This window comes from Callionymus lyra, chromosome 2 (assembly GCF_982586985.1).
Source record: "Callionymus lyra chromosome 2, fCalLyr1.hap1.1, whole genome shotgun sequence".
NCBI lineage: Eukaryota > Metazoa > Chordata > Actinopteri > Syngnathiformes > Callionymidae > Callionymus > Callionymus lyra.
In genome coordinates this window covers 17092552-17109578 of record NC_141819.1, presented here as the reverse complement: position 1 = coordinate 17109578, position 17027 = coordinate 17092552, and the positions used below count along the sequence as shown (strand labels likewise).

Below are 17027 nucleotides of genomic sequence, written 5' to 3'. Positions count from 1 at the left end.
GTGTGTATGTGCTTGCATGTTTATATAAAATAAAATAAAATATAAAAACACTTTTTGCTCCTATTTTTCTTGGGATGAACATTTCCAAACGATTTCTCTCAAATATTGTTTACAAATCTGTCTAAATGTGATATGCTGTGTCTCAAATCGCATACTTCTCTTAGTATACTAGAAGTTAGTATGCATCAGGATAGTGTACTTACTAACTAGTACGCAAATCCACCACAGATAGTATGTCTCAAATCAAACACTGCTGCTACACGCTAACAGGAAATGACGCGACAGCTTCTTCTTCTACTTCTATTTAACGATGTTTCAACCAGCTGTTGGAACGCTATCGCCACCTGCTGGCAGCACGTTTTGCAACTTTGGAAAAAGAAATAAAGAAAAAATATGAGAATCGAAATATTCGCGAGATATTTAAGCTGGTATCAGCAGCGAAGACGTATTTATCCTCCTACTGCTGCGGAAAATGCACCTGTAAGTATATGAATATGCATTTATATATGACGTAACTTCCGTTTAAAACGTCACTAAGATGGCGGCTGTTTAGGGTGGTTAGTGTCCATCGAACCATACTCAGTTTTGTGGGCGTGTTAGTACGCCAATTAAGTGTGCATGCCGCACTAAATTTCGCATACTAAGAATTGAGTACGCTAGTATGCGATTTGAGACACAGCAAAGGTCTTTCCCGAGGTCATCCCACCTCACAGGTGTGTCATGTCAAGATGATGGGACAGGATTATTGAACAGGTGTGTCTTGGCCTCAATAAAAGGTCACTTTGAAACGTGCGGTTTAGTTTTATTGGAAGGTCTGTGGACCCAGAAATACGGTCAGTATCTGGTGTGCCGCTTGCCTTTGCATTGAGTTGATCAGGTTGTTGATCGTGGGATGTTGGTCTTGCAGGTGAACATGCTGGATATGGAGGTCCTGGGCTGGTAGAACTTATGGTAGAGAAATGAACATTAAATTCAGGAGCAACGGCTCTGGTCATCATCCATGCTGTCAGCATGACAATCGCATGCTTCCCTCAGAACGAGAATCTGTGGCGTTGTGTTGTGATATGAACACGTCAGAGTGACCTACTGTGGTGAGTCTAAGACACACCTGTGCGATAATCCTGTGCTGTGTCTCAAATGGCGTACCATCGTACTCAAAGTTAGTACTTTTAGTGCGTAAGTGTGTCTCAATTCTTAGTATGCGAAATATAGTGCGCCATTCACACTAAATTGTCACTAAAACGCCCACAAAACTGAGTATGGTCCGATATACTATCTACCCTAAACGGCTCGCTCTTAGTGACGTTGTAAATGGAAGTTACGTCATATATATATATATATATATATATATATATATATATATACATATACTTACAGGTGTATTTTCAGCAGCAGTAGAAGGATGAGACGTCTTCGCTGCTGATACCAGCTTAAATATCTCGTGAATATTTCGTTTCTCATATTTTTTCTTTATTTCTTTTTCCAAACTTGCAAAACGTGCTGCCAGCAGGTGGCGATAGCGTTCAAACACCTGGTTGCAACCATCGTTAAATAGAAGTAGAAGAAGAATCTGTCGCGTCATTTCCTGTTAGTGTGTAGCAGCAGAGTTTGTTGAGAATATGCGTATTAGTTAGTACGTACACTAAACTGATGCATACTAACTTCTAGTATACTAAGAGAAGTATGCGATTTGAGACACAGCACTGCTGTCCAATCAGCATCTGGATACGACACACCTGTGAGTGATGGATTATCTTGACAAGGAAGTTCTCACTATCTCAGGTTTAGAAAGATTTATGAACAATAAATGTTTTATATCTTTGAGTTCATCTCAGGAAAAAATGGGAGAAAAAAACTACAGTTAAACGTTCATATTTTTATTTAGTGTATGTGTGTATTTGTGTGGTATGTGTGTGTGTATGCAATGGTGTGTGTGTGTGTGTAAACTAAGCTGTGATCAGACCTGAGTGATGGTGTGACTAATCAGACTTGAGGCTGACTGCACCAAATAAAAGACTTCCTGCTCGTCGACATTCTCATCGCACTCTCTGTTTAGTAATGACTTTGTCTCTCTCTCGCGCACACACACTCGCACTCACACACACACACACTCACACACACGCACACGCACATGCTGATGAATAACAACAATCCGTTTCACCAGCAGGAAGCGACCCGCTGCATCAGGATTTGATGAAGAAGAAAAAGAAAAAAAAAGTTCTGTTTTCAACTCGTGTTAGTCTTCACTCACTTGTTCTGCTTCATTATGGTCTGGAGTCTCCTCAGTGTCTCTCACCATCATCATCATCATCATCATCATCATCTGCATCTCATGTCCACAAGTCCCACAGAATGTACATGTGTGTGAAACATGGTGATGTGTGTGTGTCAGGAATGCCATGTGTTTGTGTGTGTCGGTGCAGATGGTTTTCATAAGCGCTACAATATTCATGATGTTTGGAGATTCCTGGACATATATGGTTGTTGACTCCACCCTCTGTGACCTGAGCCATCATTAGGATTTAAATGTAGATACATGTTCATTATTTACGTTATTTGTGTTTATGGTTGAAATCTGAGGCTGCACTCATCAGGATGTTATAACACATTCTCTAACAACTTCCTTTACATACAAGGACAAACAGGAAGTGATGTAACACAGGTACTAACACACCTGTGAGTTTGATGGGTTCAATAACGTAGGAACGGTTGCGATGCATTCGATAGCGTAGGACAAAAATGTTGCTGATGGAAACACAACTAGGAAATGTATCAATCCAAAGTTGTTCTATTCCTTCAAATAGAAAATATTTCGTTATGAGTTATAAATCGTGATGTATTTTTTGTTTTCCCCGATACTATATTTTACTGTATTTTTGTGTTTTTTCTTTAACATCATATTTTATTTTATCATAATTATTGTATGGTTTATATATCAATAAAGTGTTTTAAAAGTAAAACTATTCTTTTTTTTAAATTTACAATTCACATGCAAATATTTACAGTGCTGATTTTTTTTAGTTGCAATTAAACTTCAGGCCACCAGATGGCAGCCATAATTACGTCCTTCGCAGCCAAACCAACAATGAAATCCTGCTTGATCCCGGTGATGACTGAGGACGAGAGGATACAGTGGACTCAAGGAGCTTTTAAAGCTGATGTTAAGACTAATTTTGGTTTCAAAACAAATGAAAGCAGTTATGACTTCGTCAAGTCATGTGGTCTGTAAATTCTGCAACACCAGAGTCAAGAACTCGACAATACTACAACTATATATTTGTTCCTACAGTATTGCAATATATTGTCATTGCCCCTGTATTGTATCACCAGATTCTTGCTTATACACACCTGTAGTGGAGCGACGAGGAACCAGATGTAGACAAAGTTGTTCCCACTGTACGATCATTAAGACGTCAGGAGTTGACAGTTTGTGTCTGTGTGTCAGTGTGTATATGTGTGTATATGTGTGTGCGTGTGTGTGTGTGTGTGTAACCACCTCAATTACAGTCGGTCCTGGTCCAGACGAACACAGCGGCGGTCCGACTGAACCGCAGCCTCCAGAGCAGCCCAGTCTGACCACATCACGAGCTCACACAGCAGCAGCTGGACCAGTGAGAGGTGCAGGTCTGGAGAGGAGCTTCTGAGGTGGTTCTGACCCAGCAAGACAAAGACGTCTTGGAGGTGTGGCAACCTAGAATGAAGCAGATGTGGACTCACTTGAGTGGAAACAATAAAGTGTAGATGATGTCGCAGGTCCCTCATCCAGTCATCAAGTGTCAATCATGTCTGTTGTTGCTGCCAACCCCTCATCACTAATTCATCAACACGCCACCACATCCTTCATGAAAACACCCAGAGGTATTTTAAAACCTCCTCCCTGCACCCTTCTCATCCTCTCCATGCCACACCACTGACCTGCTGCACTACTGACCTGCTGCACTACTGATATGCCACACAACTGACCTGCCACATCACTAACATTCCACATCACTAACATGACACATCACTGACCTGCCACACTACATACATGCCACACAACTGACCTGCTCCACTACTGATATGCCAAACCACTGACCTGCCACACTACTGATATGCCACATCACTGACCTGCTGCACTACTGATATGCCAAACCACTGACCTGCTACACTACTGATATGCCAAACCACTGACCTGCCACACTACTGATATGCCACATCACTGACCTGCCACACTACTGATATGCCAAACCACTGACCTGCCACACTACTGATATGCCACATCACTGACCTGCCACACTACTGATATGCCAAACCACTGACCTGCCACACTACTGATATGCCAAACCACTGACCTGCCACACTACTGATATGCCAAACCACTGATATGCCACACTACTGATATGCCACATCACTGACCTGCCACACTACTGATATGCCACACTACTGGTATGCCACATCACTGACCTGCCACACTACTGACATGCCAAACCACTGACCTGCCACACTACTGATATGCCAAACCACTGATATGCCACACTACTGATATGCCACATCACTGACCTGCCACACTACTGATATGCCAAACCACTGATATGCCACACTACTGATATGCCAAACCACTGACCTGCCACACTACTGATATGCCACATCACTGACCTGCCACACTACTGATATGCCAAACCACTGATATGCCACACTACTGATATGCCAAACCACTGATATGCCACACTACTGATATGCCACATCACTGACCTGCCACACTACTGATATGCCAAACCACTGACCTGCTACACTACTGATATGCCACATCACTGACCTGCCACACTACTGATATGCCAAACCACTGATATGCCACACTACTGATATGCCACATCACTGACCTGCCACACTACTGATATGCCAAACCACTGACCTGCTACACTACTGATATGCCACATCACTGACCTGCCACACTACTGATATGCCAAACCACTGACCTGCTACACTACTGATATGCCACATCACTGACCTGCCACACTACTGATATGCCAAACCACTGATATGCCACACTACTGATATGCTACATCACTGACCTGCCACACTACTGATATGCCAAACCACTGATATGCCACACTACTGATATGCCAAACCACTGACCTGCCACACTACTGATATGCCACACTACTGACCTGCCACACTACTGATATGCCAAACCACTGATATGCCACACTACTGATATGCCAAACCACTGATATGCCACACTACTGATATGCCAAACCACTGACCTGCCACACTACTAATATGCCAAACCACTGACCTGCCACACTACTGATATGCCAAACCACTGACCTGCCACACTACTGATATGCCAAACCACTGACCTGCCACACTACTGATATGCCACACTACTGATATGCCAAACCACTGACCTGCCACACTACTGATATGCCAAACCACTGACCTACCACACTACTGATATGCCAAACCACTGACCTGCCACACTACTGATATGCCACACTACTGACCTGCCACACTACTGATATGCCAAACCACTGATATGCCACACTACTGACCTGCCAAACCACTGACCTGCCACACTACTGATATGCCAAACCACTGACCTGCCACACTACTGATATGCCACACTACTGATATGCCAAACCACTGACCTGCCACACTACTGATATGCCACACTACTGACCTGCCACACTACTGATATGCCAAACCACTGATATGCCACATCACTGACCTGCCACACTACTGATATGCCAAACCACTGATATGCCACACTACTGATATGCCACACTACTGATATGCCGCACCACTGTCCTGCCACACTAATGACCTGACACACTAGTGACCTGCCGCACCACCGACATGCCGCGCCACTCACGTGCCACACTACTGATATGCCACATCACTAACATGCCACATCACTGACCTGCTGCACTACTTACATGCCACACTACTGACATGCCACACTACTGATATGCCACACTCAGGGCCGGGTCTAGACAGGCATGTATGAGGGGGCAGCCACAAATCTTGAGGGGGCATTGTGCCAGGCCCCCTCTTGCCCCTGCCTAGACCCGGCCCTGGTTTGAGGGGGCACAACATTTATTTGAGGGGGCCAGGCCCCCTCTTGCCCCTGCCTAGACCCGGCCCTGGTCACACTACTGATATGCCAAACCACTGATATGCCGCACCACTGTCCTGCCACACTACTGATATGCCACACTAATGACCTGGCACACTACTGACCTGCCTCACTACTGATCTGCCACATCACTGACCTGCCACACTACTGATATGCCAAACCACTGACCTGCTACACTACTGATATGCCACATCACTGACCTGCCACACTACTGATATGCCAAACCACTGATATGCCACACTACTGATATGCTACATCACTGACCTGCCACACTACTGATATGCCAAACCACTGATATGCCACACTACTGATATGCCAAACCACTGACCTGCCACACTACTGATATGCCACACTACTGACCTGCCACACTACTGATATGCCAAACCACTGATATGCCACACTACTGATATGCCAAACCACTGATATGCCACACTACTGATATGCCAAACCACTGACCTGCCACACTACTGATATGCCAAACCACTGACCTGCCACACTACTGATATGCCAAACCACTGACCTGCCACACTACTGATATGCCACACTACTGATATGCCAAACCACTGACCTGCCACACTACTGATATGCCAAACCACTGACCTACCACACTACTGATATGCCACACTACTGATATGCCAAACCACTGACCTGCCACACTACTGATATGCCACACTACTGACCTGCCACACTACTGATATGCCAAACCACTGATATGCCACACTACTGATATGCCAAACCACTGACCTGCCACACTACTGATATGCCAAACCACTGACCTGCCACACTACTGATATGCCACATCACTGACCTGCTGCACTACTGATATGCCAAACCACTGACCTGCTACACTACTGATATGCCACATCACTGACCTGCCACACTACTGATATGCCAAACCACTGATATGCCACACTACTGATATGCTACATCACTGACCTGCCACACTACTGATATGCCAAACCACTGACCTGCTACACTACTGATATGCCACATCACTGACCTGCCACACTACTGATATGCCAAACCACTGACCTGCTACACTACTGATATGCCACATCACTGACCTGCCACACTACTGATATACCAAACCACTGATATGCCACACTACTGATATGCTACATCACTGACCTGCCACACTACTGATATGCCAAACCACTGATATGCCACACTACTGATATGCCAAACCACTGACCTGCCACACTACTGATATGCCACACTACTGACCTGCCACACTACTGATATGCCAAACCACTGATATGCCACACTACTGATATGCCGCTCTACTGATATGCCACACCAGTGACCTGCCGCACTACTGATATGCTGCACCACTGACATGCCGCACGACTGACTAGCTACACAACTGATCTACCTAGTTACCCAACCACTATTGCAGTGCATTATGGGAGAAGTAATAAGAGAGTCATTTGATTTTTTTCTCTAATGCTTGGTTGTTTAAATTGAGTTCCAGAGTCAATACAAGCACACGGAGCACATTCTTCGTGGTGACATTGTTCCTCTGTACTCACGGCAGGAAAGTGGATTTGACTCTGAATTGCAGCGTCTGTGTTTAAGGGTGTGTGTGTGTGTGTGTGTGTGTGTGTGTGTGTGTGTGTGTGTGTGTGTGTGTGTGTGTGTGTGTGTGTGTGTGTGTAAAGAGCAGCTGCGTGAGAACAGCAGAGAGTCGGTCCTGCTGGGACTTGAAGGAGGGAGTCAGCCAGCGAGGCGGAGCTGTTGTTGGCTGCGTCTCCTGTGTTCCGACATCCGCTGGTGCAGGTGAGCAGACCTCTTAAGAGCTCTCAAAACTCTTCCTGACCTCTTCTGCAGAACTCAAGTCCCGTTGCCATGGATACGCCGTCATCCTGACCGAATTCAGCATGTCTGCGTGATGAGATGTTTTTGATCCAGTGTGAAAGTCTGACACGAAAAAAGGCCGAAGGCTGCAGGGCTTCCTCTGGGTACTCCTCACTCTCCCGTTCATCTGGTGAAGCCGAGGGTTCGACACACACCGCCAGACTCGTGTTTGAGTCGTAAAGTTTTGATCCAGGATCCACTTTCACTCCGGAAAACTGCTCTTGAACAGCTTGTTTGTCTCATCGGTCTCCGGTCCTGGTCAATCCAGGCTGTCAATCTTACCTCAATCTTCATTTTCTAATGTAAATATTTCAATGAAAAGAGAGTTTTGTACAGACACTGATGATACAATAGAGTCCAACATCTATTTAAGACACACTTACATCAACACATTAGTTGTACTTGAGGTAGGATAAGAGTTTTCCGACGCAACATAGAATAGAGAATAGAAGCTGTTTATTGTCAAAGAACAATAGTGTTGCCAGTGCTGTGCAATGAAATGATGTTAACTTACGTTTCTACTCGGCAGCAAACACTATATATCACATACATTTAGAATGAAAACAAAGTAAATTAAATGATAAATTGAAATTGACATCATTATTTTCAGCCAATTCATTGAATACAATAAACTGCCAGTATGATTATATTCTTAGGCTGTTCCAATACTTTATTTAAACTTCAAAAAAAACATTTATACTTATATAAATCAATAAATATTACTGGCTCATCATTAGATCTCAGGTATAATCTGTGAATGAACTGTGAGAAAAGGTTGGCTCTGGAGGCGTGTCTTCCAGGGGGGAGTCTGAAGAAAGGGGGATGGACCTTTGGATTCAAATTGTGGCTCATTTACCTTGGATGTCGTTAAGATCGAAGCTGTGAGTGGATCCGTTCTGGACCTGAAAAAGTTCTGATAGGTCCGAGACAATCAGAAACATCTCCATCCGTCTCAGCGACGAGTGGATGAGAGTGAAAATGAAAAGGTGAAGTCGGAGGCTTGAAAAGAGGTGAAAGACAAAGGGATAAATAAAATGATGATGGGAGGGGTGTGAGGGGGGGGTATGGTGGTGCAGGAGCGAGAGAATTGAGTGAAGGGGCAGAAGATTAGAGGGAATTGGAGAGAAAGATCAGTGGGTGGAAGAGAGCGGGAGGAAAGGAAGGTCAGTGAAGGAGAGACGGGATAGAGAGAGAGAGAGAGAGAGAGAGAGATAGTTTGTACGACTACATTAAAGTTTGAAGACTCTCTGGTCTGCAGCAACAACCAGCTGCTGACACACAAAAACACACACACACACACACACACACACACCAGTGTGTGTGTCGTGGACTTGCACATGGCAAAGACTTTGAAAGTAAAGCAGGCCACATTTTCCCATGATGCATTAGTGTTTTGGACCAGACTGTGTCAAGCCTGCAGCTGAGGTAGAGACACACACACACACACGCACGCACACACACACACACACGCACACACACACACAGAGAACAACCCCCCCCCCTCCGTGATTTGACGTGGAGCGACAGACGACTGGAGGAGGAGAAGATGGATGGAGGAGGATGAAGAGAAGAGAGGGAACGTGAGAGTAAAATGCGGGGCGAGCATTGAGACAGAGGAGGAGGTGTCAGGCTGTGAGGGAGCGAGTGATGGATGAGAGAGATGGATGGAAGGATGAAGAGAGCGGGATTGACAGTCGGCTTTCAAAGCGATGGATTCCTGCGTGGAGGGACAGAAGGAGGGAGAGAGTCGGTAATCAACGATGAAGGAGGGAAGGAGGAGAGGAGGAGAGGAAGCTCTGAATGAGTCAATCATGATTAATCAAGAAGCTTCTCGCGCTTCGGCTCATCATCATCATCATCATCTTCATCATCATCTTCACACCGGATCAGCCAATACATTATGACCACCCGAGTCTCTTAGAACCGATGGATTCTTTACAGACGACCGACATCATTATTAGCTTATTGATCGTTTTTGTGTCGTTTATTTGGTCAATATGTTTACTAGTTTACACCAAGCACGTCAAGCTACTGGTTATAGTCGATCCAGACCAGGGACCAGCAACTGGATCTCCTCAGGGGCCACAATATATAGTGTAGTGAGGGGCCCGTCGAGACGGAAGAGAACGAGTGAAGACGCATGAAAAATGCATTAAAAACATGATTATGATATTGCAAATCTAACTATGCTAATGAAATATGTATAAACCTTTAATTAAAAATAAATAAAATAACTGTTTCTCTCCGAATATGATCACAATATTAAATTAAATTATGAATTATTTATAAAAAATAAAAATAAATAAAAAAAAAGGCAAAAGTCCTGAATAAAAATTGAAGGAAGTTGTATTTAATAATTACACAAATAATAAATACTAAATAAAATTGTTGTCACAAACATGTTCTACATGCGCAGATCGATTCTACTCATTTCAGTCCAAAATAAAACTATATCAAACACAGAAAAATAAATAAATAAAATCTTAAAAACAAGTGAATTAAAGAGAGAAAACACACAACTTGTGGATGTGCAACACAAACACAAACAAGTACACACACTTACCACCAGTGAACTTCCCTGTGTGTGGACAAATATTCGTGTGCGTTTCCGGTTCCGGTCAGAGACGTGACGGTGTGCGTGACACCAACATTAACCTGCTGCTTGACGTGCGTCACGTTCACGTCCATGAAGAGCAAACGTCCATCAAGCAGGAGACAACAGGAAGTGATGAGGCGCGATCATCCAGAATCACTCGCGGCAGTTAGGTTGGGTTTTAGGGACGTAAATCAACAGCTCCTCCTGGTGGATCAGCGAGGAACTACAGGCGGTTCTCCTTTGGTCAGATGGTGAGAAATAGATGAAAATAACCCTCTTTAACAGACCAGAGCTAGAGGGTCACATGCAGTCCTTTGACATGGATTAAAGATGATAAAGAAATGAAGCATTTATTTTGTGTTTGTTTCTATTATTAATCAATAGTCTCCAAGTATGACTATTGTGTTAATTTTAGACGTTTGTCCTCCATGTTTGTCATTTTTGCGAGTATTTATTGTCCCTTAACAAGATTTAAGTGAATATAAACTAAATGTTTGGAATAAAAGGCTTTTTTTCAGTTTAAAAAAAGTCATGAAATACAATAAAATTATTATTTAAGCATATTTAGCTTGATTCTTTACTGGACTTTATACTTTTCGCTCCTTTATTTTTGCTTGACGACCCCTGACACCAGTCACTATATAAAATATGTAATTAGTAACAAGATCATCTCAAATGTATGTTGATATCGTAACACATGGATATGACGTTGTTGATTCAGATGTAATTCATTTTGTTTGTTATGACATGTGTAGTAACAAACATGAAAAACCTTAACCAATCAGGGCCAAGATTTAACAATAACCTGTGCATATAAGGTTAGGACAGACCAGAGGTGTCACTCTTTGGTTTTTCCTCCATATTTCCACGTTTGATTAAGATCCATCTTCCATTTTGACTCTCCACTGACATTAGACCATGGTAGGAAATTAAACTTCCTTTAGGGGCCACATTGTATATCGAGCAAAAAACATAAATAGAACGGAACACAAAACTTATGTTACAAAAAACACACTTATAATCAAGCTCAATAGGGGAAAAAAAATACTTTTAGTTTATTTACATTTTTTAAACTGATGTAAAATCACTAAATATTCACTTTAATGAGCAATAATGACTTACAAAAATGATAAAAACTGTTGATGTGTTTTCCATTGACATCACGAGGGCCACACAAATACAAAGAGCTGCAAACACACTTTGCATTTTATCAAAGATGTTATTGTTGTCAACTCACCACAGATCAGTCTGGTCAGTCGTCTCCATCTCTTCCACCCTGTCTGCACTCCCTTCTTCAGCTGAATGTTACCCTTTTTTATACTTCTTTGCTTTAACCTGAGAAAGCTCAAGTCTGGAAAACTGATTTTTCAAAGAAGTTCTTCATCAGGGATCACTTAGTTCAGTTTTCACCCAAATTTTTAAATCCAAGGAGGTAAAAGTTGATGGTTTAAGTGACTCGCGTCTCCATTGTCAAGTTCTTTTTATCAGGCAGCAGAAAAGACGCAGAGATTCTTCTTCTTCACACACAAGACAGCAGGAGGCGTTGCATGGTTTGATTGACTTTATTTGTAAGGCACCTGAAGTCCTTCCTTACTGCAGAACATTTCATATTATTTATATTAAATGTCTGTTGTACTTTTCATAATTACATTTTTCGTTGTTTAACAAAGCTATGATGTCGGACACAAAACATTTTTTTTTTCTCGTTTGCCAAAGTACACACTTTCAGGTTTTACAGTATACACAAAATAAGTATTTAAAAAAGAACTTTACAAAGCTCAAAAACGCAATACAATGCTTCACGCCATGGGGGGAGGAATGTTGGGCGGGTGAGGGGGCGCGGGCGGGGGGGTAGGTTGTCGGTCAGAGGGAAGATAGGTCATAGTACTGCAGAGTTCCCTCCGGTGTCACGACAGTTACACAACATCACAAAGAATCATCCAGAACAAACAAGATGGCGGCGGAAAAAAAAAATGGAGGCCACGCCCACATTTAAAAACAAACACACACAAGTCCGATGTTCAATGTTTTATAGCCTTATAGTCCTTGGTCTCTAATTCTTAATGACTCCAAAAAAGGAAATAACACAGGTGCGTCACTCACGGACGTTCTAGAAAACAAGCGTAACAAATTGGTTCCCCCCCCCCCCACAGACATGCTTGTGCGCCGGGCTTCGTCTACACGCTAACAACAACATAAGTAGCCGGGGTGTGATGCAGCGCAATACACAAGCAGATAATCACGTTAGCTTCGGAGAGGAATTCATTTAAAGTGTCGACACACACAACGACGAGCGAGAACCTCCGACTCGTTCGCTGGATTACATGCAGTCGATGGTTTGACTTTGAAGGAAAAAACTGCTGCAGTCTTTAAGTGTCGAAGTCTTGAAGTCTAGTCACAGTTTTCTTCCAAAGACACTGATGCTGCCGTCCAGGTTAACGTTAGTGACAAACACTGTACGTTCGTATGGCAACGGTCGCGGTGAGCCACGCTTAGTTTGACGGACTTTATCGAAACATTAGGGAGGAGAACGGTCGGCGTCCTGCGGTGGCGTCGCCGTTGACGGATGAAAACATCGCTGTACTTTTTTAGACGGAAGATAGAAACGCTCTGGTGACGCTAACAAAGATCTTTTCTCCTCAACCTCAGGAGTCAAACATTCATGGAGTTCCTCAGACACTGTATAAAAATCCGAGTCTGCACTTCCTGTCACATGCAAACACTCGTTCTTAAAACGCACAGAAGTCCGGCTCTGGCGGGCGTGCGGAGATTAATGTCAGCAGTCTTTTTTCTCTGTTTATTAACTTTGTACACACTGGGCGGATAAATGAGTCGCTCCTCCGCCGGTGACCCTGCCTGCGCTCCGTCTCTGAGCTGTCCTCGCGTGGCTCAGGCTTAAACCAGATTGTTTTTTTGTTTTTTTTTAATCAAGGATACACACTGCCCTCTATCGTCAGACACACGCACTACACCTCCTACACATGATGGTGAGAAGGAAGAGCAAGTTGATGAAATTGTTGCTTTTGTGTGCTGGAGGATTTAGCCGACGCCCTTAGTGGGAGATGTCGAGTTAAGTGATGGTGGGGCGTCATGGAGGGCGGGGTGGGGGCGGGGGGGGGCTCCTTTTTCAAAATCATTACACACGTTTTATGGTTTTATAAAGTATTTTTGGTTCGTTGATGGACTTCATGCAGAACAGTTCAGTGGTCAGAAACGGATGGACAGAAGGTGGGAAAGAGGAGAAACTGATCAGAAAGATGAGAGTCAGCGGTTCAATGACAGAAGCACGATATTGAAGAGGTCGATCCGTACGGAGGAGATTCAAGCGAAAGCGCAGAAGAGGAAAAAAAAAAAAGAAAAAGAAAAAAGAAGGCTTGGATCTGCACACCTTGGGATTCAGACCATCTCGGCGGAGACTCCTCTAATCGGACTTCTCTCCGTCCTCCTCGCGGTGGCTGTCCACGCCGTCGCGTGAAGCCTTCTCCTCTTTGGCCAGCTGGGCTTGGGACGCCAGGAGGGAGGAGAGGGAGAAGAGCCCGGAGGAGGTGGTGACGGCGGGGAGGCTGGGCTGGCTCAGGCCCAGCGGCAGCGGGGTCATGGGCAGGGCGAGGCCCTGGAGCTGAGACAGCTGGTGAGCCTGGAGCTGCTGCTGTATGGAACACAACCACATGCGTCTTAGACGTACAAATTACCAGCCGGAGACACGGAGTGCGACACGCGCTCATGTCAAAGCCTCGGGCGAAACACTTGACATTAGACAAAGTTGCTGAAACATTTACACACACCAAACAGATTTATTGAAGCTACGTAATGTCAGAGGCTACGATGCAACTGCTAAGATGTTGTTTCTTTTACAATTAAATGTCTGAAATTATCGTGTTTCTTTCCTTGTTTGCTGCTCATGTTTGTCTGTGACATGGAGCCTTATGGTTTTAGAAAATTGTCAGTCTGGAATTGGAAGGTTTATAGTCACTGGTAGGGATGTGAGGAAATATGGATACACCTAAATATTGAAACATTGTTTTACAATACCTTATATTATCTAAAAACACTGTATAGAAATATATTTATTTGCTTTCAAACCGTATTGTATTATGTTCTTATTTATTTATTGTTTTTTTAATTGGACAGTGTGAAAGAAAAGAACAAATATCAACATTTTGTGTTGCAGTTAAAAACTACAGTTATTTCGAAAGAAAATTCCAGAGATAACTGGGGATGAGAGGATACAGTCGACTCCAGCAGCTTTTTAAGTTGATGTTTGGACATATTTTGGTTTCAAAACAAATTAAAAAATGACTCTTCGTCAAGAGTCATGTGGTCTGTGAATTCTGCAACACTAGAGTAGAGTACTCGACAATTCTACAAATATATCCTTGTTACTACAGTGTCACAACACCAGAGTCAAGTACTCGACAATACAACAAATATATCCTTGTTACTACAGTTACTCAATATACCTTATCATTGCCCCTGTATTGTATAACCAGATTCTTGCTCATACTAAATGTATTAATAAAGTTGTGTGTAACAGGAATGATTCAAGTCACTAGAAATGGTTTGTTACACATGAGTAATTACTCGTTGTAAATCAGAACCATTTGATCAGTGACACATTAGGAAAGAACACGAAATAGATAAAAAACAATATTCAATCTTCTCCCACGTGTTTTTTCCTCATTGTGTAATAATTGACATATAGAAAACATAATGGGAGCATCTAGAGCAGAGAAACTACGCCGAACACGTACGACTGGATGTACATGTGAAGAGGCTCCTGCTGTGTACACAAGATTTGCATTTTATTTGTATGAAACTCGATTGTAACTGCCGGGCTGGCGGCGTCCTGCTGAGCCCAGATTTATGATGGAGACACAGCGGTGAGCTGATTGTACGTTTGTCCTGCCTGGCTGCACACGGATGGTTCGCCTTGGTCGGATCAGACAGAAAACCAGGCTCGGATGCATCAGTTGTGACATGTGAGCGATTACCGTGTCTGCAAATATCATCGTGCAGAAGAAACTGTTATTATGAGATTTTCATCCTTAAAATAAACCTTCGGCGAGTCGGAGACCGACAAAGTATATCCAGCTCGAGGGCACAGCAGGGTTTTTTTTTTTTCAAGGATCTCAGCAAGCGAACTATAGTTATCAATCAATAATTGAGTCCGTGATTACAGCAATTTTATTTAATGACCAATTGCCAAGGAGCTTGCTTTTTACTTGCAATGGTTTTATCGTTTTTTTTCAGGGTTGATTAACAATTTGAAACTTAGAAGTGATTTAGAAGTGTTCTGTTGTTTCACTTTTTATGAAAGATTTGAAGTGTTTATTCCCTCACTTGTATGGCTGCTCACTGCTGCTGCTGCTCATGCAAACCTGAAATCTTGCTTTTGTTCAGCATGTTTTAGAGTTGCTAGATAAGATTGTAAAGCTTTTGAAAACATGTGAATGAAAGTTAACTACCTAGTGGTCTAGAGGTAAAGCAGCTAGTTCAACTGCAAGCTTGATTTATTTGAAATCAAAGTGTGTGTGTCGCCACCAGAGACGTGGAAACGGTCAAACGAGCAAATAAACCGACTCGGATCTGCTTTTCCCGTGAACATAATCTGTCGACGGATGTCACGGATCAGATGATTCTAGAATCAGATTAGAGTCACATCCATGTGTGGTCCTGGATTATGTTAAGCATCTCATGAAACCTCCGTCGTGCCAGAGAAAAAAAAAGTCCTCGCCGACAACAATATTGTCGAGCAATTCCAAGAGAGAAAAAAAAGTCGCTAATTTGAGACATCGTACCCTTATGATGGAGTTCATCTCTGGGGGGGTGACCTGCTTGGCCCGCTCGATGGCAGCCAGGACCTGCTGCTGGTGCTGCAGACGGAGGGAGGAGATGAATAGCAGGAAAGTGGGAGAGACAATAAAAGCGAGACAGAAACAAGTGGGAGGAGAGTTTGGGGGGGGAGTGGGGGAAGAGGGAGAGGGCAAAGGTTAGATCAATATCAATAGTCCGAGCTGAGACCCGACAAACCTCCTCTGGTGATGTGACCCCCCCCCCTCCTCACACACACACCGAGGAGAATCATGTGACATGAGTGAATGGATGGACGGCTGGTGATCTGTAATGGGTGGAGGTCAAACCCCTGGTGGGCACGTAAGAGCTCAGCTTATCTGAATCACACAACCATTTATTACACTGTCACACACAAACACCCCGTGTGTGTGTGTGTGTGAGGGAGGGAGGAAGGGAGGACGATATTGGAGCGAGAGTCGGGGTGGGGGAGGGAGCCACGAAATGAAAGCATGGAGGAGAGGAAGGCGGTGATGATGAATGACAGGAGGAGGGAGGGATGGGAGGAGGGAGGGTCACAGAGGTGTGGACGTAATGAGGCGGGAATGAGGCTGATCTCATTCCAGGCTGTAAGGAATGGGGCTGGAGGTCAGAGGTCAGCGGTGGCTTGTG

At 43.7% G+C, this 17027-nt stretch overlaps 1 protein-coding gene across 2 annotated transcripts in view; it reads right to left on the bottom strand.

Annotated features, from left to right (window-relative positions):
- Positions 1–12108: 12108 nt before the first annotated feature.
- tle5 (TLE family member 5, transcriptional modulator) overlaps positions 12109–17027 on the bottom strand; it is a 28338-nt gene continuing 23419 nt past the window's right edge. Inside the window, exons 6-7 of one of the 2 annotated variants that reach the window (XM_087783763.1) lie at positions 16364–16438; positions 12109–14211 (exon numbers count right to left, since the gene is read on the bottom strand). In XM_087783763.1, coding sequence (XP_087639889.1) covers positions 13987–14211; positions 16364–16438 — 300 coding nt within the window. In that variant the 3' untranslated portion in view covers positions 12109–13986. Of the gene's footprint in view, positions 14215–16363; positions 16439–17027 lie in introns of both variants that reach the window. The other variant, XM_087783762.1, reaches the window with a different exon arrangement.